At 36.0% G+C, this 23151-nt stretch overlaps 1 protein-coding gene across 4 annotated transcripts in view; it reads right to left on the bottom strand.

Moving 5' to 3' along the window:
• Nucleotides 1-23151, bottom strand: part of ARHGAP15 (Rho GTPase activating protein 15) — a 640576-nt gene that overhangs the window by 530370 nt on the left and 87055 nt on the right. For all 4 annotated transcript variants that reach the window (XM_017523184.2, XM_037736629.1, XM_037736627.1 and 1 more), the window contains exons 4-5: nucleotides 20547-20608; nucleotides 7274-7361 (exon numbers count right to left, since the gene is read on the bottom strand). In XM_017523184.2, coding sequence (XP_017378673.1) covers nucleotides 7274-7361; nucleotides 20547-20608 — 150 coding nt within the window. The remainder of the gene's footprint in view (nucleotides 1-7273; nucleotides 7362-20546; nucleotides 20609-23151) is intronic.

Consider the following 23151-nt stretch of genomic DNA (forward strand, 5'->3'; position numbering starts at 1 on the left):
GGCTAGTCTCAAACTTTTGACTTCGTGGCCTGCCTGCCTCAGCCTCCTAAAATGCTGGGATTATAGGCATGAGCCATTGCACCCAGGCCCAGCTCTATTAAGACACCTAACACTGACCAGTACTGCTGTTCAGTATATGTTTGTTAAAAATAATACCCATGATAGATTGTTCCAGAATGAAGACAACTGGAGAATACTAACATAACTTATTAAAAATTTGTCCCTCATAGCAAATCTCAGTCCATGATACTCTTCTCAACCCTTTTCTTTTATCCTATCTTCAAACAAAACCAAAAATTCATTTCTCTTTGTTGTGCACAGACTCTGCCCATTCTCAGTTCTATGCCACTGTTCATGTTTTTTATTCCCCTGCACTCCCTGCCTACAAATCTCCACATATTCAAATTATAACTGTCCTTCAAGGCCTAATTCAAATCTTTCACAGATGTGAGCTCTCCTTCTTCAAAATCTCAGAAAAAAAAAAAGACTTCTACTATGTTTCTTATTTCATCTCACCCTATTTTTTGGCAGAGATTTTATAAGGCAGAGACTATATCTTGATTATATCTCTATGTCTTATATGTAGCCCTAACGAGCAAGCTGTTCATTGTAGAATTTCAATACATATTCTTATGAAGTCTTTTCCCACCAAGGTTTATATAAATAGCACAAACTTGATTAACCAAATGCATACTTAAAATTAAAGTGAGGTAGATTGTAATGAGAAGCTATGTTTTTGGACCAACTCTCCCACTGAAAACAATAAAAATGCTGGATAAAATATTTCTTTTTAAAATGACGACCTTAAAAGAATTGAAAGTCTGAAAAGACAGTGGGACTGCCACCATAAATATTTTTTTTAGGGGTGGGAATCTGAAGTCAGTGAGGAAAGCCGAATATCAAAGTAACATAACTGCATTTTTCCTGAGGTCATTTGTTTATGCTATACACTTGAGCTTTGGTCAATCATACTCACAGAATAATAGAGCAAGGTCTTGTCCAAGGTCTTATAAAGAATAAGGGAGAACCAATACTAAACTTGTTGCCTTTCTCCAAACCCAAGGAAATATAAAGAAGATTGTTTGGGTAAATAAGCAATGTAAAAGAAGAAAATAGGAAAAAGTGAGGCACAATCATGTCCCTGAGAAGTGGCAAGATAGATACGGCCCTCCTATTATGTAGATATAATTGGAGAGTATTATACTGTTAACTTAGCTTGAGATAATCAGTCACTGGAAATGTCCCAAACCCCTTGAGAAAAATCCAAAATACTCTGGAGTAGGACACATTTATCCTAGGCCTCAGACAGCCTCCCATGATACTATTTCAATAACAATGATTAGCACACAGTCAAAGATAACCAGACACACAAGAAAACAAAGCAACATGAGTAAGAACTAGCAGAAACAGATTGACACAAATTTAGATGATAGAATCACAAAATGCAGATTATAAAACCACTATGCCTCCTAGTTATAGCAAAATAAAATGGAGTCTTAAAAATATCTGCAGTAAAAATTAACTCTAACAACATACATAGTAGATTTTTAAAAGAAACAAACTTCTAGAAATAAAAATTACAATAATTGAAATTAAAAGCTTGCTGTTCATTACAAAAGGAGGCTGAAGAACTAGAAGATATGTAAATAGAAATTGTTTGCAATGCAGCTCAGAAAGACAAAAATTTAGAAAAATAAAAGTGTAAAACATTTAGAGAATATAGTGAGAAATTTAACAGAGGTTTAACTGGAAGTTTAGAAGGAAATGAGAGAGGGAATGTAAAAGGGGATACATTTGAAAAGATAGCCATTGGGCTGGGCACAGTGGCTCACACCTGTAATTCCAGCACTTTGGGAGGCCAAGGCAGGTGAATCACTTGAGGTCAGGAGTTCAAGAGCAGCCTGGCCAACATGGTGAAAACCCGTCTCTACTAAATATACTAAAATTAGCTGGGTGTGGCAGTGCCTGTCTGTAATCCCAGCTACTCTGGAGGCTGAGGCTGAGGCTGAGAATTGCTTGAACCAGGAAGGCAGAGGTTTTAGTGAGCCAAGATCACACCACCACACTCTAGCCTAGGCGACAGAGCAAGACTTTGCCTGAAAAAAACAAAACAAAACAAAACTATAAAAGCAAGAGAAAACCAAACCCAAAAAGTAGAAGAAATAAGAAACATCAGAGTAGAAATAACCTGAAAAAAAAAAAAAAAAGAAAGAAAGAAAGAGAAGGAGAAAACACAGCTATTGTATTGGATTTTTTTCTGAAATATATTAATGGCAGCAATAAATATTTTTAAGAAGCATAACAATCCAGGCAGAAAAAATGAAAAGAAACTGACATCTGTATGCATCATGCATGGTGCAACTGTAGAAAAACAAAGGTAATGAGAAAAATATTATGAGCAATCAGAAAAGAGCAGTTATATTAACAGGTGATTTGATTATAATAATGGATGACAGAAGACAGTGTATCTTTGACATGCTGACTAAAAACGTCTACCAACTCAAACTTCTATGTCCAAAGAGACTATATATTTTAAGGATGAGGAAGAAATAGAGATTTCTTTCAAATAAGCAGACTGTGAGATAGACTGTCCCCTCAAGACCCTTAGGACAGGAATTTCTCAGAATATATTTCAAGCAGAAGAAAAAGTGATCCTAAAAAACAAATCCAAGGTTCGTAAAGAAATAAATAGCAAAGAACACTGCAAATATTAGGCAAATGTAAACAAACATTGACTCTATAAAAGAGAATAATGTCTAGTGGTATTAAAAAATCAAAATACCTGATAATAACAACATATATATTGAAAAAGTGATAAATTGATTAAAAATATTCTTAGGTAATCTTGGGAGACGGTAAAGGATCTCATAGTAGCTTTATACTTTGATAAGCACAGTGCTTTGATATATACTATAATCCTAGGCTAACTATACTAACAGAGTAGAAACAAAATGTGTCCCTCTCAAACTGGTAGAGAAAAGAAAAAAATGGAATGATAAAATATTAAAGGACAGAAAAAGCAAGAAATACGTAGTGAAAGAAGCAAAAACAAAAGAAACATACGCTATGATTCCATTTACATGAATTTAAAAAAACCTAAATTACATTTTAAGGGATATAGCTATAAGTGGGAAAATAAAAAAAGACAATAAAAGAATGACTAAAATGCAGGTTAGTGGCTAACTCCAGAGGAAGGAAAGAGGCTATGATGCCAAAGGGACAAATGATATGGAGTGGAGCTTCTGAAGGGCTGGCAGGGTCTATATCTCATCCTGGGTGGTGCTTATATGGGTGACTGATTAATACATATTAAAAATACATACAGATGTTTTATAAATTTTACTTAAAAATGGTTTCTGCATTATTTTATAATATTTTACAGATTTTAAGTGAGTTATAAATAAAAATACATGAAAAAAGTGAGAATCTGAACACTATCCTTTCCTTCATAATCCAGAAAATCTGGATCTAGGGATACCAGTGGTTTTTCTTCTCACTGGAGAGCCAGCCAGCCAGTCCAAATCAACCTGCCCTGATGTGAGGTTAAATGAACAAAAGAGAGAGCATGTTAGGCAAATAAGGGGTACAGTTTCCTTTCTTGGTAAAGAGTGCCTTTTATTTTGATAATTTTATCCTTCCTATATTTTGGATTGGGTATTTTATAATGTGCTTTCTGTTATAAAATGCTGATGATAGTAGGTGGTCAATTATAATTTAATGTCCTTTTTATAAAACAAGGACAGAATAGGTCATTCTTCCTTCTCCTTTAAACTCACTGAGGAAGCTATGAATCTCTATGAAAATAAGCAAGTGATTCTGTGCTTATTTGCACAATAAAGCTGCTTTTGATAAAATTGTGACTTAGATATTGTTATGGATTGAATGTTTCTGTTCCCCTAAAATTCCTATGTTGAAATCTTAAGCCCCAGTGCGATGCCATTAGGAGGCAGGGCCTGTGGGGGGTAATTAGATCATAAAGGTGGAGCCCTCATGAATGGAATTAGTGTCCTTATATGAAAAGACATGAACATCTGCTCTCTCGCTTTTTGCCCTCTGCTGTGCGAGGATACAGCAAGAAGACAGGACAGATGCAAACCAGGAAGTAGGACCTCAGCAGACACCAGATCCACTAGCGCCTAGATCATGGGCTTCCCAGCTTCCAAAACGGGGGGAAATAAATGTGTGTGGTTTAAGCCACCCAGTCTTTGCTACTTGGATATAGCAGTCCTAACTGAATAAGACAAATATGAACTGGAAGAACTTCAGTGAGAAAGAAAAGTAGCCAAACACGGAATGTGGGGTCAGGCACAATACTTTGTGACATGCTGTATCAAATGTGAAAACAGTAAGGGTAAGAGCCAAGGGAAGAAGATGGGAACCCTGGGAAACTTCACATGGACATTTAGGAGGTTAACATCTAGAGCCCTAAATGGATGCATGGCTTAATTTTCAGTATTAGTCATTGCTCTGAGATAGCATTTTATACTGCTTACAGATACATTCTTTCTGAGGTCATGCATGATGGAGTTTCTTGAATTAGTATATTCTCTTCTATAAATGAATCAGGTCAAGTACAAAACTAATATGATGTAATAATATAATTATTCTCTATATTGTGTACTATAGAATATACTATATTTCTGTATTTAATAGAGTATGATATAATAAAGCATAATAATTATTTTTTGGTCATTATGTATTTGTTTTTACTAATTAATTTTATTCCTTACTAATTATGTTGGCAGGGATCTCTATGCCCATTTCACAGGTAAGGATTCTGAAGCTCAAGGAAGTGAGTAATGTTTCAGCTACTAAGTGGTAAAAACAGAATTACATCCCATTCAAAAGTATTAGGGTCCAACTTCAAAACTGCTCTGGCTGTTTTTGTTGCCTTGTCTCACCACTGCATTAACATTTAAAGATCATTTGTATAAAGATTAATTTATTCTTTATATTTATTCTTTTAAATCACATTTATTCTTTTAAATCACATTCTGCACTCACTCAGGCAGCTTGTAATGACCCCTAGGAGGAAAGGGCAGACTTTTTTCCAAGAAGCACAATGAACAACACCAGAACAAGTCTAAGGGGGTACAAGAGAAATTCAGAAACTTGAGCATAAATCACTTTCAGAATAAAACCACAGCATCTTTAATCAAGGCCTGGCAATCATTGTGTTGTTTCTCCAAGATTGGAACTGTTAACTGTGGGCTATCCCACTAGGCCTTTAATACTTGTTTAGAAATGGATCCAAGCAGTTGACTAGCAAGACAATTCATGCAGCACAAACATGAATCTGTGATTCTCTTACCCATTACCACAAAACACAGTTAGTTCCTGCCCTGAATTGACTTTAAAGACATTGAGTGCCTGGGAGAAACCATAAGAGCATTATAAATGGAGCCAGAAGTAATAAATAAGGACTGCCAAAAAAATGTTAACAAATTTCTCCTGCAAGTCAAGTCTATTGTCAATTTACAACAGTTCTGAAGGTTGAACGAGAGGCATGCAATTAGTGAGCTAACTTGCAAGGTTTGCCTGCAATCAAAAAGGGAGTTTTCTTTCACCTGTATAATATTTAACAGCTGATAATTTTATCTCCTGGTATGAAAAAATTAAAATAATAAAATAAAAATAAACCAAATGCTTTAAAATATGGACTCTTATCTCTCCCATTATCCCACATATTAGAATAAACGCTTCTCCCAGTGGAATTCTTCTCACTTAGCAGGGGAAGATCATCTTTTCAGCAGCCAAACTCAGCAGGCCAGTGACTTTCCTTCCCTCCTGACTTCCCCCTAAGAGCTCATTCAAAGGGAAGACAAAGGACCTACAAGTGGATGCAAGTTGTTTTGTGCCTGGCCCTTAGGTGTACTTCATTTTCCTTAAAAAGATTATCTCAACCTTACTGTAGCCAAAAATAAAAACAAAATAAAATCCTAAAACAAATTTCTGAGGCAGTTTAAATTAAAAAGACAAAGGACTGAGAAATACTTTTAATTTATTCATAATTAGTTTACAGATCGGACAGCACTGAGACTCCAAAATCAGCAAGCCACTTGGGGATAAAGGCTACTGCAGTTATCAGAAGCAAGCCAAACGCTACCTTTTGTTCTTAATTAAAATCTTCTTTAAAAAAAAATCTCATAGCAAATGATTTTCTATTTTCCATTTAAAGAGGATTACATAGCAAACACAACCAGTGGCTGGAGAGCAAAGAACTTCCCATCGTTTTATTACCTGCCAAATATAAATTAGTTCATTGTGGGTAACTCCTGCCAGGCGACCCCTTTCCTTGTCATCCATCAGGCCGATGGGCTGTGGCAGGTTAGTTCCTGCCCGGAGTCCTTGAGTCTTTCCTAATCAGGAGGCTGTCAGATACGTTGCCTGCCCACTGTCTCCTACATCTTGTGGCAGCTCTTGTATTTGGGCAGCAGCGGCTTGAGCTTGAATTGCCCCAGTAACTGGCTCTGAATTGCTCTTACTTACTATCACTGTCAAATCTTTGCAGGCATATGTGAGGGCCTCCTCCAGGTACAAGGAAGAAACCCTACAAATTTCACTTTGTAATAACTACACGACACAGAAATTGTATTAGCTCCATTAGATGGAGTCATAGAAATATTCGAAAAGGTTAGCTGGATATAGTGAACGTCACAGTTAGACTAAGATAAAAAAATCGCTTGTCTAATTTAGAGTGTTTCCTCATTGGTAATACCCTATATTAACGTGCCATTTATAAACAGTTTATTATTATTTATTAATGTCTGAAGCACTTTATAGCATGCTAGATAACAACTTAAATTCATGTATTAAAGATGCACATACATGGTTTAATACGATTTACGTCTTATAATATTCTTTAAAACAGCTTCCCATAGTATCATCCGTTAAGCATTTATTACTAATGCATTTTATAACATACTTTATAATACATTATTTGAGCAAGTAGCTGCATTTAGTGATCATTTCATACATAAGAATAAGGCATTTATAAATGTCATCTTAATTTAAAGTGTTACCTTCGCATTACTACATAGCTGCTCACCATACATCTCATTTTGTGATTATTCTCCAAATGCACCACTTAATAAAACAGACACTAAGTTCTATTTTCCCTTCATCTGATTAAAAGTTTATTGAGTCATTTTCGCCAAATGTTTTCAGATGTTGGTAGCTTGGAGGTTTTAGTGTGATTTCTGATAAAACCAAACTTTTAATTCTACAATATTTCTGAAAAGATGTTTAACAATAGAAGTAGAGAATTACTTACCATATTGGACAGAGCCTGTTGCTTGGATTCTTTGTAAAATTCAATTTTTCGACTAGAAAGAACAACCCAGGAAGTAGACCAGTTTTTCCTTAGAAAAAAAAAAAAAATAAAAAGGAAAAAAAAAGCATTATCAGTTGAAGAAATCATTTATAGATACAATATGAGCAACATTTGGAATGAGTAGAGACCATCTTTATTTTTAACAGTCTTCCTAAAAGTCTCCTCTTTATTAAAATCTACAGGTGGTATGGAATTTGGGTAATAATAAACACGTTCTGGAATTATTTAAAAGCATAGCATTTATAGTAAGAGTTTCTCAATTTATAGTTCCTCCTAAAATCTTTTTCAACCACCAAAAATCCATTTTTTTGTGTATCCATGTGCATCCTTTCCATAAAAAGTTTATGTTTCTACAGCAAACCAAAAATAGCAAAGTAAAAGTAGGAATCAGAACCCGTTCCTTCCTTCATTGTTTCTTCTCTTCTTTGGTTTAGTGTATTTCAGTCTTAAAAACTAACCAGCCTCATGTGTCATTGCTTAATTCAAAATATTTTCATAATGTTGAATCTTACAGAAATCAAAGATATACAAATAAAATAGTGACATGCATTTTCCCTCTTTGTACCTCAAATTGTCAAGGAATAAAAGAAATAACATCTGAGAACATCTAGGGATAATCAGGGTGCAGGAAATAGATTCTCTCATATACTATTGGTGGGAGTTCAGACTGTTGCTTCCTTTCTGGAGTGCAATTTGACAATGTGCTTTTTAAAAATCCCTAAAAATGTGTATATCTTTCAGCTAAACATGTCCATTCCTATGAATTTAAATTAATTTTACAGAAATAGTCTCACAAGTTGCTGAGTCTGTGTCCATAGAAGTTAACTGCATCATTATTTGTTAATTCCCATACATTAAATGTAAAAAAAAGATGATTGGTTAAATAAATTGCATATAATAGATCCATATAATGGAATAATGAACCCTATGCTATAGAAGAATACTAATGTGGGAAGGTTTTAATGCAGGCCATAATACATGTAGCTTATAACTGTGCTGTGCTCTTTACCGTGGACTTTCTTCACCCATCCCAGCCCCTTCTGTTTATTAATTCCATTAATTAGATGTCAAAACATTGCCTTGTTATATGTGCCTTCCATGACTTCTTATCACTTATGATAAATTTTAAAAATATTTTTCATAAATTTCTCCTCTATCCTCCATTAAGAAATGAGCCCCGAGATGGTAGAAATCATTTCATCTTTACAAAAGTATGCCCAATGCCTAGCATGGTGCTTTGGACAGAATAGACACAAAATGCATATGTATTGGGACAGTGACTGAATTTGGGCCTGGAAAAAGTCTTGATATGACAATAGTTAAATCGAGTGGTAAAATCATGGCTTTTGAGTTTCCTTTGTATCTGTTGGTGTTTACCAATTTTTTTTGCATTGAGGGTGTATTGCTTCTGTAGTTAGAACATGTATATGTTCATGGCATGAAAGCACTCTTTTGTAGATAGTAAAGACATTAAGGAGATTAATGTACTTAAGTTTCTACCCATTAGAGCCTATTGCTGCAGTTTGCTGTGGCTTGACATTCACTTCAAAATAGTTGAATTCATTTAACAAAACTGATTTTTTTTTAAAGTTTATGGAAAGACTTTATTCAGGTCAATAGAAAACCACACCATTATATTTTTTAAATGACTATCGAAGATCTTTGTGTAATTTATTACCACTTGCCTTTGAGAAACTAAGAGCTTGATTGAAACGGCAGCTTTGATTCAGTAAGGTTAATATTTATAAAAAGAATTAGATTGCTCTTACATGCCTGGAGCTTTCTTAATGATACACCATTGTGTTAAAAAGAACAGAATAAGCAGACACACAAGAAACATAATGTGTATTTTTCAACATCCAAATACAAACACTGTGTTCTTGGACCCACTTGTCTTTAAATGAAGAGTCTCAATTTTTCAATTAAATGATGAAAAGATGAAATAACAAAACCCAGAAAGAAAACTACGTAGGCATTTTCTTCTGCTTTTGCCCATTTCTCTTTTTAGGTACCAGAAGCAACAGAGTGAATTGAAGCAGCAATAGCCTTCTCTTCATGCAGGTCATAATAATACGTGGCCCCAAACAGGAAAAAGAGAAACATTATTAGAAGTCTAGTCTCGGTATCTTATAATACCACCCTTATTTTGAACATATGTAATCAGAAAGTACAGAACACTCTCACACATGAAGAATCCATATTTAACCTGCCTATTATATTTCCCACTTTATTTTTCATCTTCTGACAAGGAGAGACTATACCTTATTTGCGACCTATCTTACTAAGTTCTGGATAAATGGTTCTGATCTGAATCTGTTTCAGACGTTGATCACTTACAGAACTTGCTGTCAAAACTCTCCCCATCCTTAAACTTGGAAGTGGAACTGGTTAGAACTGAAGTTGCATGAAATGCAATTATCTCATTTTTTTTTTTTTATTAGGACTTTGAACTGCTGTGAACTGTGTCCCTGTTAGGTGAATTGGGTGAACAAACTGAAGAGGGTAAGAACTGCAGGTCTTGAAACCTTAGCACATGACTTACTCCGACACCTTATGTACAGTGCTACTTCGTTTTCAATTTATAAACTATAAACACTGTCTTTATCTTCTCTGGATAAAAGTGAAAGCTTTTCCATGGGTTGAGTGTTATTGTTTGAAAATAATTTCATTTCAAAATGAATAATAATAATGCTGCTGACAACCTTTTTGATGTCCTCTTTCATCTCAATTTTCCCCATGATTTATTTTAAAATAATAATTAGCATAAATTATTTAGAATACCTAGCATAAATCTGATCATCTAGTTTACGCTTAGCTTCATACACAAAAATGATGACAGTATTAACATCTCTATTTACTAATATGAAAAATGAGGCTCAAAGGGTAACTTAAGGCCTTACACTTAGGTTTAAAGTCAAACCCAGTTTATCTGACTCCAAAACCTATAATCTGTTCATTACTTTATGCTGTCTAGTTTTTTTTAATCCAAATTATTTATTTATTTTTTAGTGGCTCAATATATATTTTTTGAATAACTGAAAGACATGAGTTTACACTAATCTGCCAATGAAAAATGGATCTGGGTACAGGATTTGCAAGGCCCAGTGCAGGATGAAAATGCAGCATTCTGTGTCCCAAAATTATGAAGAGGTTTAAGACAGTAACAATCTAGCATTAAATAGAGGGCAGAGTCCTTCAGAGCATGGGGCCCTGGATGCATGCCGGTAAAGCCTGCCTTAACTACAGTATGACTTTACAACAATGGCCAAAGAATAATTTCTTTTTTTAATTATGTCTTTTTTAAAAGGATTAAGCAGTACTACCTTAGTTAATGATATTGTCAAAGTCAGATTTCAATGTAATTTTGTTTGAAATCTTCAAATTATAAAAGCTAGTGGGGATAGTGTGAGATAAGATATCAGCTATCCAGGCTCTGTTATTAACTATTTAACCTGATCCTTATTAGAAAGACTGGGCAAAGCCCCAACACTTCCAAGCTCTCCTCCCCTAGAGGTTGCGCTGATTCAAAGGAATAAGATGATGTACTGTTCAGCTCCTCATTAGAAGCCAGAAACAGGCTGGGCGTGGTGGCTCAGTCTGTAATCCCAGCACTTTCGGAGGCTGAGGTGGGCAGATCACAAGGCCAGGAGTTCGAGGCCAGCCTGGCCAACACGGTGAAACCCCGTCTCTACTAAAAATACAAAAGTTAGCCGGGCATGGTAGTGGGTGTCTGTAATCCCAGCTGCTCGAGAGGTGGAGGTTGCAGTGAGCTGAGACCGTGCCATTGCACTCCAGCCTGGGTAACCAAAAAAAAAAGAAGCCAGAAAGGTAAGGTGTGTGTTTCTAACTGCACGGTACCTCTGTCTTTTTCCTGCCAGGGATTATCCTGGTCTGTGATTAGCAGACTCATCTGCACTCAGTAGGGAACATAAAACCAGGAAGGGAGTCAGGAACCTGTAGTCTAGGAGTAGCTGAGGCTTCACCTAATGAGAACATTTCGCTATAACTTAAGTCTGAACCTTCCTCTCTGATCAAAGTACTCTAGAAACTTGACCACTATCATTAAAATATCTGTCCAGTCTATTTCCCATTCTGACATGTCTGACCCATTGTGTTGCTCAGAGTTCTCAGCATATCAGTGGAATAGCTTCTTCACCCAATTCCCTAACATGGTGACTCTCTTGTAAGGCATTGTCAGCTCTGGAGTGTGCAAAGGACCACTTGACAAGGTTTTGCCTTGACTTAAGGGTTTGATACTAACATATGCAACCAAATCACTATATATGACTCTTATTCAATACATTGCAGGAAGTGGGTAACGCCTACAAGCTTAAAGGCCTTAGCCAGGACAGGTTAAGGCCTTAGCCAGGACAGCAGTTTCTCATGAAACTTTGCAAATAGACTATTTTCTAGGATAAAGCAGTTTTCACACTAGAAAGTCCCTCTATGGCCCAAACTCCCACAAAGAGGTAGAAACCACCTCTATCTTCTTAGAACATTTCCACGATTGGGCATACTATCTGACATTTAGTAGGTGATTATTACATATTTTTTGAGTAAAAGAATATACGGCCTTTCAAATTTCAGGAGAGCCATACTTCTAGGTTCTTTCTGCTCTGTGTTTACTGTTTTTCACTAACAAGTTCCAAAATATTTCATTTACTTTATTTGTTCCTTAGTTTCCTAGTGCTTTAATATGGTATTTATAGCATTATTTTTTTCTTAACTATCTAACACTTCTGATTTAGGATATTTTTTCCTAACTTATACTTCTAGTAGGCAATACGTGAGCTTTCTTCAGAGGACTTCCCACCCTCAGCTTGCACTGACTTCTGCTCTGTTCCAGGTATGCCACCTGGCATTTTATATGCATCATGCAATTTAATTATTAAGCCGATCACAAGTATCCATCGAACATTTGCCACATACCAAACATAATTCTAAGGGCTGAATAGAGATGGAAAAACAAGAGACACCTCAAAAATTTTACGTCTAAGAAGCTGGAAAATAAATATGGAAACCAAGTCTTCTGAATGAGTTTTAGGATACCCCCATATTACAGAAGAGAAAACTGAAGCCCAGTGAGGCTGCATCCTAACCAAGGGTAAAAAAGTCATAAAGATGGGATTCAGGTCCCCGCTCACTCCAGTGTCTCCATGGTCTCTAGGCAGGTGGCATGCAGCTCTCTCGGTAGTCACTCTGATTACGCCTGTTCAGAGCTTCATGAGAGGAGCTAAGAGGGGGAGATACGGAACAGTTGTCATAGAAGTACTAGGACCTCTTTCTCTTTGGAGCAAAGCCACGTCTTAGCCTGGCCTGTGCTGTCCCGCAATGCTGAACTGCAAACCTTTTATCCCTGTCTTCCATCCCTACCATGACAGTCAGCAGGTAAATTCACCCATTGACCAATCAGTGCCTCCACATTTCATCATAACTTTGAGAGCTTAGTTTTCTGCTTTTTTTTCCAAAGAGAGACAAAAACCAAGGTGTTGGATAGACTAAAGGGGTAATTAAGACACACAGCTCAGGAAATATCCAACTTTAGTAGGTCAGTTCAAAGTGCCATGAGTAAGGGAAACAGCCACCCATTTCCACAGGGATTTACAGGTAACAATTAGGTAAGGGTTTGAACCTAGTGATTCCACGCAGGAGACAAATCTTGGGGCAAGAAATGCAGGTGTTGGGCCAGGTGCAGTGGCTCACGCCTGTAATCCCAGCACTTTGGGAGACCGAGGCAGGTGGATCACTTGAGGTCAGGAGTTCGAGACCAGCTTGGTCAACATGGTGAAACCCTGTATCTACTAAAAATGTGAAATTAGATGGATGTGGTGGTGGGCAGCTGTAATCCCAGTTACTCGGGAGTCTGAGGCAGAACAATCCATTGAATTCCAGAGGCCAAGGTTGCAGTGAGCCAAGATCATGCCACTGCACTCCAGCTTGGGTGACAGAGCGAGACTCAGTCTCAAAACAAAACAACAAAAAGAAATGCAGGTATTTATTTTATTATATCTTTTGACATAAAAAATAAATCACATCTAAGGGAAATGGGGTGCTACCTACAATTGGGAAGTAGGGAGAAGTAAATTTTTATACGGGCATTTATGTACAATTTATGCAATTGGTGGGACCTTTTATCTATGTGAAACACTTCATAAAACTTTCCTAAAAACAAATCCTGAATTGTGAAGTTAGAAAATACAAACAAACAGGCAAACAAAAGTACAGAAATAAAAACAAAGCCCAAACAACAACAACACACCCCAAAAACAAAAACAAAACTCAACAAAGCCATCAGCTTGGCATTCTGCAAAATGGACACCGGATGGCAGCACATAATAACAGCAACATTGATTGTAATAGCTTATCTGGAAAATGCTTGATGAAAAATTACTCTTAAAATATTCATTACCATTATCAGAATCTGTTAGTTTAAACTCTGGTTTAATGCATTCATTTGCTCTAAACACCAAAGCTTTATATCCTACTTTCACCTTTCCTTTGCCTTCTTTAGGTAACGACAGAGTGACAAACCAAAAATCAGAAGAAAATATATGTGAAGTTCCTTGACAAATTTCAGCTTCTCTTATTTGGGCCATCTGCCTTTGTTACCTAACTTGGTCATGCTGGATTTGACTTGATTCCACACCAGCGATGGGAGTGAAAGTGATTTATTCTAGTGTCCCTGACTGATTTACCGCAAAATCACTTAGACATTGTTAAATGTACAGACTCATTCTCGAAGTGGTTGGTCTGGGAACTTATTTCTTCTGTCTTATATTCTAAGCATGTTGTAATTTATGACTGCTAAAAGGTGGGTCAAAAAGACACTGAGGTGTAAAAACACCCATCTCTGTCAGTCTTGCAAGGAAATGAAGAAAGACAGATTCGGCCTGGAACAATGTATTTTGATACTGAGCAGGAAGTACTAAAGAAAGAATATGATCACATTAGGAACACACCTTAGTCTCAGATTCTAAAGAAAGTCCATTCCGAATAACAATTGTTAAAACAAACAAACAAAAACCCAACAGACGGCCTAGTAGCTGTGGGCCCTAGGATGAAAGCAGGCACTAGTAGACATAACCACTGCACAATCTTTTTTCTGCATTTCTTTTCATAGTTGTCTTCTGGACATATTTTCACCCCCAACTATATCTTTCTATGCCCATCTAAAGAGAGCAGAATGTGACTGTATGTTGTGGTAAGATGTGCAGAGCCAAACAGGAGCTGATGACAAGAAGACCTAGGTGCCAAGGGACAAGCAAGTTTGAGGTGTTGAAATTTCATAAACATACTGTCAGGTGCCTTTTGTAAATGTAAGCATTGAAAATAACTTTTTACTGAGCTGTCATAGAGTTTCAGAGAAGCCAGGGTTACTTATAAGTTTGAGGACCGAATTCCCAAAATGAAGAAATTCCTATGCTTCATCAGAAAAGCTTAGGCATATTTTCAGTGTTCACAATTAAAAATTAAAGTGAATGCTGAATGTATTCTGCTTTCAAGCCTGTCAGTGTATCACTGGGGAAACGTGTATAACCTCATTTCAAAATAAGGCTAAATGCATGGCCTCTTATGAATGTCAAATATAGCCAATAAGTTATCTTTCCTTTTACTATCTCCTACTCATATTCAGAGGTAAGTTAAATTTTCTTTGAGAGAAAGAGAAAATACATTGAAGAGACAAATAAAGACTAATAAAAAGGAAAAGAAGGAAAATAAGAAGAAATTACAAGGCATGATGATCTATTATGAATTTATAAGTAGAAAACCTGATAGAAATTAATGAAATAATATTTATTAAGTGACAATTGAAGTCCCTGGTACTGTTGATGGCATAAAATAAAAGGACCATTTTTGCTCCGTAGTCTCAAATAGCTTAAAGGCAAGAGAGATAAAGCAAATGTGTTTCCGGCAGAGGACAAAGCTAAATTCTGTGATACTAACTATACATAAAACAAGATTTGGAGAAATAAGAGGTTAATACTGGTGACTGAGTTTCTCCATCTATACAATAGGAAGTAATAATAGAGCCTATATTGTAGTATCATTTAAGTATTACTGATAAAGAATTCAGCCAAGTGCTTGACAGAGTAAGCATCTATTAATATTGCTCATTAATTCATTAAAATTTATAAAAGATATAAAGATCCTTGATAAATGAAACAAAGGCTATAGAAAGAAATTTTACATAAGAAGTATAAATTATAGTACGTTATACTATTTATTAGTTACTAAACTATCAATGGGATAAAAACACAATTTTTCAAGGTTATGACCAAACAGACCATTTTTGTTGCTAGTATTGATAAAGGCATACAGATTCCTTGGGTAAGCAATATGGGAATGCACACTAAATGTCATTAAAAATGGTCTTGTAATTTGATCAAGTAATCCAGACTTAACATTTGTCTTTAGAAAATATAAAAGAAGTCTGGGTGCTATGGCTTACACCTGTAATTCCAACAGTTTGGGAGGCCAAGTGAGTGGATCTCTTGAGCCCAGAAGTTCCAGAACAGCTTGGGCAATATGCCAAGACCCATATCTCTACTAAAAAAAAAAAAAATGCTGGGCGTGGTGGTGCGTACTTGCGGTCCCAGCTGCTCATTTAACCCTACATAAGGTGGGTGGGAGGGTGAGGGCGGAGGAGGCTGCAGTGAGCTGAGATGGCACCACTGCACTCCAGCCTGGGTGACAGAATGAGACCCTGTCTCAAAAAAGAAACAAAAAAAAAGAATATATAACAGAAAAATTGACAAGCAATAGGATAATTATTGCAATGATCACTTTTAATATAAAACCAGACTCAAACATCAAAAATATAAAAAGAGGTAAGCCCATCATCACTGGTCATTAGAGAAATGCAAATCAAACCTGCAATGAGACACCATCTCACACCAGTTAGAATGGTGATCACTAAAAAGTCAGGAAACAACAGATGTTGGAGAGGATGTGGAGAAATAGGAATACTTTTATACTGTTGGTGGGAGTGTAAATTGGTTCAACCATTGTGGAAGAACTGTGTGGCGATTCCTCAAGCATCTAGAACTAGAAATACCATTTGACCCAGCAATTGTATTACTGCATATGTACCCAAGCGATTATAAATCATTCTACTATAAAGACACATATACACGTATATTTATTGAAGCACTGTTTACAATAGCAAAGACTTGGAACCAACCCAAATGCCCATCAATTATAGGCTGGATAAAGAAAAGGTGTCACATACACACCAGGGAATACTATGCAGTCATAAAAAACGATGAGTTTATGCCCTCTGCAGGGACATGAATGAAGCTGGAAACCATCATTCTCAGCAAACTAACACAAGAACAGAAAACCAAACAGTGCATATTCTCACTCATGAGTGGGAGTTGAACAACGAGAACACATGGACACAGGGAGGGAAACATCATACACTGGGACCTGTTGGGGGTTGGGGAGCTATAGGAGAGTAAGCATTAGGAAAACTACATAATGTAGATGATGGGTTGATAGGTGCAGCAAACCACCATGGCATGTGTATACCTACGTAACAAACCTGCACCTTCTGCACATGTACCCCAGAACCTAAAGTATAATAATTAAAAAAAAAGGAGATAAGGATGATTTGATATAGCCCATCAAAATAATGGGATATCATGTTCTTAAACTTGGTGATTACATATACAATGTTCAATTTGTAAAGTACTTACAATAAAAACAAAAACCCCATGAACTTGGAGGGGATATGTAAGACATATAAAATTGACAAAGCATTATATATAAGTTTCCTCAAATCATTGAAAAAAAAAAGCAGAAAACTTAATAGAAAATAGTCAACGTTTATAAATAGAATCTGAATGCAGAATCTGAATGGCTCTAAACAGATAAAGTGACACTCAACTTCAATAGCTATCAATGAAATACAAGTAAAAGCGATATTAATGTAATGTTCTATGGATAATTACATTGGATAATGCTATGTGCTGATAAAATTGTGGAAATAGAATCCCTTCTATATTGCACATTGAACTGGTATGAATTGGTTCACTAATTCAGGAGAAAGTGTGGCAACAGTAGTCAGTAGATTTACAAATGTGTGTGACTAACCACTGAGCAAACCTGTACTCCTGGAAATATTCCCCTGAAAAAATTCCTAACAGTTTCAAAAGAAACAATATGTGTGATTTATGGAAATGTTGTTTAGAATGAAAGGAGTTAGAGGCAACTTAGGTGTCCACAGCTGGGAGACTGTGTAAGTAAAAATTCATATACAGTCATGCTTCACTTAATGATAAGAATACATTCTTGAGAAGTGTGTTCTTAGGTGATTACATGACTGTGCAAACATCATAGAGTGTACTTATACAAATCTACGTGGTGTAGCCTACCACACACTAGGCTATGTCATAGCCTATTGTTCCTAGGCTACAAACCTGTATAACATGTTACTGTACTGAATACTGTAGGCAATTGTAACATAGTGGCAAGTATTTGTGTATGTAAACTTATCTAACCATAGAGAAGGTACAGTAAACATCAGTTTTACAATCTTATGGGACCACAGCTGTATATGGTGTCCATCACCAATCAAAATGCCACCATATGCCACATGACTATACATAAACAAAGGCAAAGTGGGCATCAATGAACTAGATTTAAAGACATTCATGTACTGCATAAAAACATTTTAGTCAACAATGGACGACATATAGATATTTAGTTCTATGAGATTATAATGAAGCCAAAAAATTCCTATTACCTAGTAACATGATATTCTTCATAATGTCAAGTGCAATGCATTAACTTTTCCATGTTTAGGCATGTTTAGGTACACAAATAACATTGTTACAATTGCCTACAGTATTCAGCACAGTAACATGCTGTAAATGTTTGTAGCCTAGGAGCAATAGAGTATATCATATACCATCTAGGTTTGTGTAAGTACATTCTGCGATGCTCACATGATGATTAAATCACCTAAGGATGCGTCTCTTAAGACACATCCCCATCATTAAGAGATGCATGTTTGGATAGCACCATAGATAGCTGCCCAAGAGCTAACATTGAATGAAAGTAATAAGAAACATAATAAGGTTTATAATACAAAAATGTTTATGCTATATCGAATACATTCACACATACACAACTATACACTATTTTCTGAATGCCACATATATAGCTAAATATAGACATATATGGAGAATGAGTTTGATAAACACACATTAAATACATTAAAATGAATGTCCACAGGGGATTGAAGTAAGGATTGGAGACTAAAATAAAATAAAATCAGCTAGGGATCTTGCCCAGAATGATGATAACACGAGGCCGCAAATTGAAGGATATAATCAACTCAATTTTGTGTACCTGAGGTAACAACAACAACAACAACAAAAAGGAAAACCAAGGCATAGAACTTTCAGCGGAAAAGGCTGAAAGAATGCATAATAGTATGCAAAGTGAAATAATAAAACAGAGTACAAACAAATGTTTATATGGATTTAACTATAACATGGAGATTATATGCAAATCAGAAAGTAACAGCAAATAAAAGAGAAACACAATGGTATACAGACTAATCAAAACTACCTAAAAACATATTCATGTGAGTTGGCTGGAGGAAAGACCCTGTTTTTCTCTGATTCCTCTTGACACTGCCTTCTAGATGTCGTAAATTTGGTTTATGGAGGGGTTATGGGCAAAGATACTTTACAAAACCACACAGTAGAACCTCCTTCTGCTTTCTTGAAATTATTTCTTTTAGGATCTCTCCCACTTCCTTGCAGGAGGCTGGAGAGTGGAACTGACCAATACTGCCACCTCCATTCTCCTACCAAGCTCTAGTGAAGAGCTGAACTGGCTAACTTAGATAATAAAGAGAAACTCTTTATTCCACATGGCTGATAAGGGAAGAAAGGGTCATGACTTACTCATCCTGATGAGAGGCATCATCGTACCTTCCACACCCCTTCCTAAGTTGATAAGGGCATAATAAGGTCTAGGGGAAAGGAGAGCACTCAGGCTGGGCTGCTCAAAGACTTCCTCCTGTTGTTCCTCCAGAACCAGACCACTCTCTAAGTCAGATTCACTACTAGGGCAGGGACTAGCCAAGTCTCTTAAAGCAACCTTGCATTTGGTCGTGTCTCCTGTGCATCTCTTGCCTGAATCCTTCAAGGGAGGGTGGCTGAAGGACCACTGCAGAGAAATAGTCCAGGTAAAGATTTAAGGCCCTGTTCGCTATCCCGGAATAAGACACAATATGGAGAAAAAATAGAGCTTGTTAGTTACAATCGAAAAAGCTATTTTAAGTAGTGAAATTATGGATGATTCCCCCCAAATTTTACTTTGTTTAAAAAAATATATAAAATTCACTATAGCCATCAAACAAAAGCAGACTTTATTCTCTAGTGTTGACCAGAGTATCATTCTAGTAATGAATTTTATTATACAACAAACAGATGTCCCATTGTGTAGCCAATTAGTACGTTTATCCTATATAATTTTAATTGTTAGTAACACATTTATGAGTAAATGCCTTGTCTCTCAATTTGAGCATTTTCTACAAATTTGGTGGCTTGCATATCACCCAGCACAAAGCTAAGTATATAACAGAACCAATATGAGAAATAGCAAAAATTCTAAAATGGAGGTGATTATTTCTAAACATACCATATATACAACACAATTATCATCTTTCTTTACCTTCCTATCAACCTTATTTATTTTCTTCAAGGTTTTTGTTGTTGTGGTCTGAAGAGTTCTTATTTCCTTTTCAAATTTCTCTCACCTCTGTATATGATGCTAATTTTATTTTATCAATTTCTATTTTGAGCTGCAAAAGTGGTTCAAATCCTCCATCCTTCAGGAAATTATTCTTGCAAGGTATTGTACAGAGACTTTTATATATTGCAGATGAATGCATTCATCCCCTAATCCTTTACTCATGGAAATCAAGAATGATTCTTATTTCTTTTCAGTTTTTTATGAGTTCAAGTTCAAGGAGGACAAAAAGCATCTCATTTATATGTTCTGTACAACAATATAGAAGGTAGTGCCTTTCTTTAAAAACTGTAATTACATTAAAAATAATATTGATCGTAAAGGTAGCAGAGGAGACTGTTCTAGTTTAATACCATAGGGCCTCACTTTCCAAACAATGCTAGTGGCACAAGTTGAGGATATGGGAACCAGCATAGTTACATAAGAATGAATTAAAGAATTTTATTACCTTAGTTTCTTTCCTCCATCTGCAATTTTAGCTTTTTGAAGATAACCTTCTTTTTCAACCATCTGCAAGAAGAATGCATATGTTAAAACTGTGACAAACTACCATGTGTTGTTGGTTTGAGTAAACCTGTGCTTTTCAAGAGTCATTACAATGATGGAAGTTTTCAGTCATAGAACTTTATTAATAATGCATACATAGCTTATGGGAACTGCCTGCAAAGTCATAGTCATTACAAGCTGTTAAATATCTGAAAGAGAAATTATGAAGAGGAATGTGAATGATTTGTTAGATAGTGATATACCTTTATTGACTTTTCTCTCTGGGCATTGAAGTCACTTGTTTAAAAAATTGATTACAAATGGTAAAAGAAAGACAAATTGAATACCTTCCTTTATTTTACCAAGTATCCTTAGAAAAGTTCTTCCTTTCTAACCTCCCCATGTACCTTCTGAAGCCAGGATAAAGGAAGACTCCAATGGGAGCAGGTAAGTAAGCTAGTTGAATCATGGAAGGGCATTTAAAATAGCAGCATTTTATATGTTTTGATCAATTACCAAGAGACCCTGTAGGATCACAATCTCATTGTCTTCTTCCATGGTATAGGATTGCTTGCTTTGCCTATTTGCATGCACTGTCCTGGCTTTCATTGCTAATACAGCCGCAAGTTTCTTAAAGAAAATGTAATATGTCATTTTAACTCTGCAGAAGTGTTTGTGGAGTTTTGGACAAAATAAATGCACAATGCAAATTGTGACCTGTTGACTCCCTGCAAAGTCTATGCTAGGTATTTTAATTTCTTAGCATTGTATTTCTTCCCCCCTCTGTCTGCCTCACATACCCTATCCCAAGCCATTAGCCTGTGCTCCATCTTTCACTCAGTGAATTGCCTACACCCTTTTCCCTGACCTGCCTAGTAACAGAGGACCACACTCCATCAGTGTGACCCCATGTTATCCCCGCAGCTGAAGCATTCCACTGTGACCATGTCTTCATCTCAAAAGCCTTAAGTATATTTAATCTACTTCAAAATTCAATTAGTAAAACCTGGCACAGTGGCAACTGTCTATAATCACAATTACTTGGGAGGTTGGGGTAGGAAAATCTTTTGGTCTTAGGAGTTTGAGACCAGCCTGGGCAGTACAGCAAGAACTCCAGCTCAAAAAAATAAACAAGCAGAAAACCGAATTTTAATGTGTATATTTTTTATTAGAGGATCTTTCCATGATTTATCTGCCATCTCTTTTAGGTGCACCATCCTGAATCTCCATTTTCAGTTTCCTCTTATCACTGTGACAGCACATATCAGATTATGTTGTAAATGTCTGCTTATTTTTCTGTGTCTACAGGCAAATAATGTGCTATGAGTCCATTGGAGGCAAAGGACTACTTTTACATGGGGATTCCTAGCTTCTGGAATATTTTGCTGGTACCAATACTCAAAATAATAAAATTGTTTGAACAAATAAGTAAATGAATGGATATTTAATTTTTTTTCAGTCTTTATAGGAAACTGGACAAGCCAGAAAAATTATCTGCAATGCTACAAGTGAAAGGGAGAGATATTTAGAGGTAAAGGAATTGTTCCGAATCACTAAAATCTCACTGGTTAAATGCCTATTTACAAGACTTGCTCTGATATAAGTGAGAATTTTTCTGCCTTGTTTATTGTTTTTTCCTAATACATAGCACAGGATTTAATTTTAAAATGCATTGGATGAATACGTTTTTGACCAATAAATAATGATAGAGATAACAATGATGATTTATGAGAATCATAGCAAAGTGCTTTTTACTTATCTCCACATCCAGAAAGTTTCTTTTACTTCACCGTGTTCTCCACAAGTCTAAAGCATCTGAGGAAGCTTTCTTGGATAACTTTTAGAATCATGGTATTCACTGGTGCCTTTTTGTTTTTGTATTTGGATACATCTATTCATTTGCTTTTTCCACATTATATTCTATATATACTGTCCCTTTTTCTTGGTGCCAGGGAATTTTATTTGTCTACCTCATAAAACCCATATAATAAATTTAGTGTTTAACTCTGGGCACCACTGGTATCCATGAATGTTTGGAAGAAAGATCTTTTCAATAGCAATTAGCACCACAGAGGAGGTCCCTTTCTTTAGGAATGTATACTGAGAAATTTTGTTGTGTAATCATAGAAAATGGTTATTATTTTCAGCTTTCTTCTGATTAAAAATTATCCAAAACCTGGATTTATCTACCACAAAACTACAAAACCTATCAACCTCTCATAAAAATTGATGCATGCATTCTCAGCTAATAATATTGCCCCATTTTTTTCCCAAAAATTCACAAAAGACCCCTCAGTAGACATTTGTTACCCACAAAGATAAATTATTGATGAAAATGTCTCTAAAATAGATGGAAAATATGAAAGGAAAAAGCTAATACTCTTATAGGGAGAAATCAACATCAACAGGTTTAAGGTATAGACCATAAAATTATCTTTCCTTGAATACCTAAGTAACATTTCCCCAGACACTGTGGGACCTTTCCCAGAATACTTGAGATTGAGACCAAGGGCTGGATTTCTCAAGTTAAGACTCAATAAATGTGACATCATTGTCATGAATGACTG

Source organism: Cebus imitator, unplaced genomic scaffold (genome assembly GCF_001604975.1).
Source record: "Cebus imitator isolate Cc_AM_T3 unplaced genomic scaffold, Cebus_imitator-1.0 Scaffold27, whole genome shotgun sequence".
NCBI lineage: Eukaryota > Metazoa > Chordata > Mammalia > Primates > Cebidae > Cebus > Cebus imitator.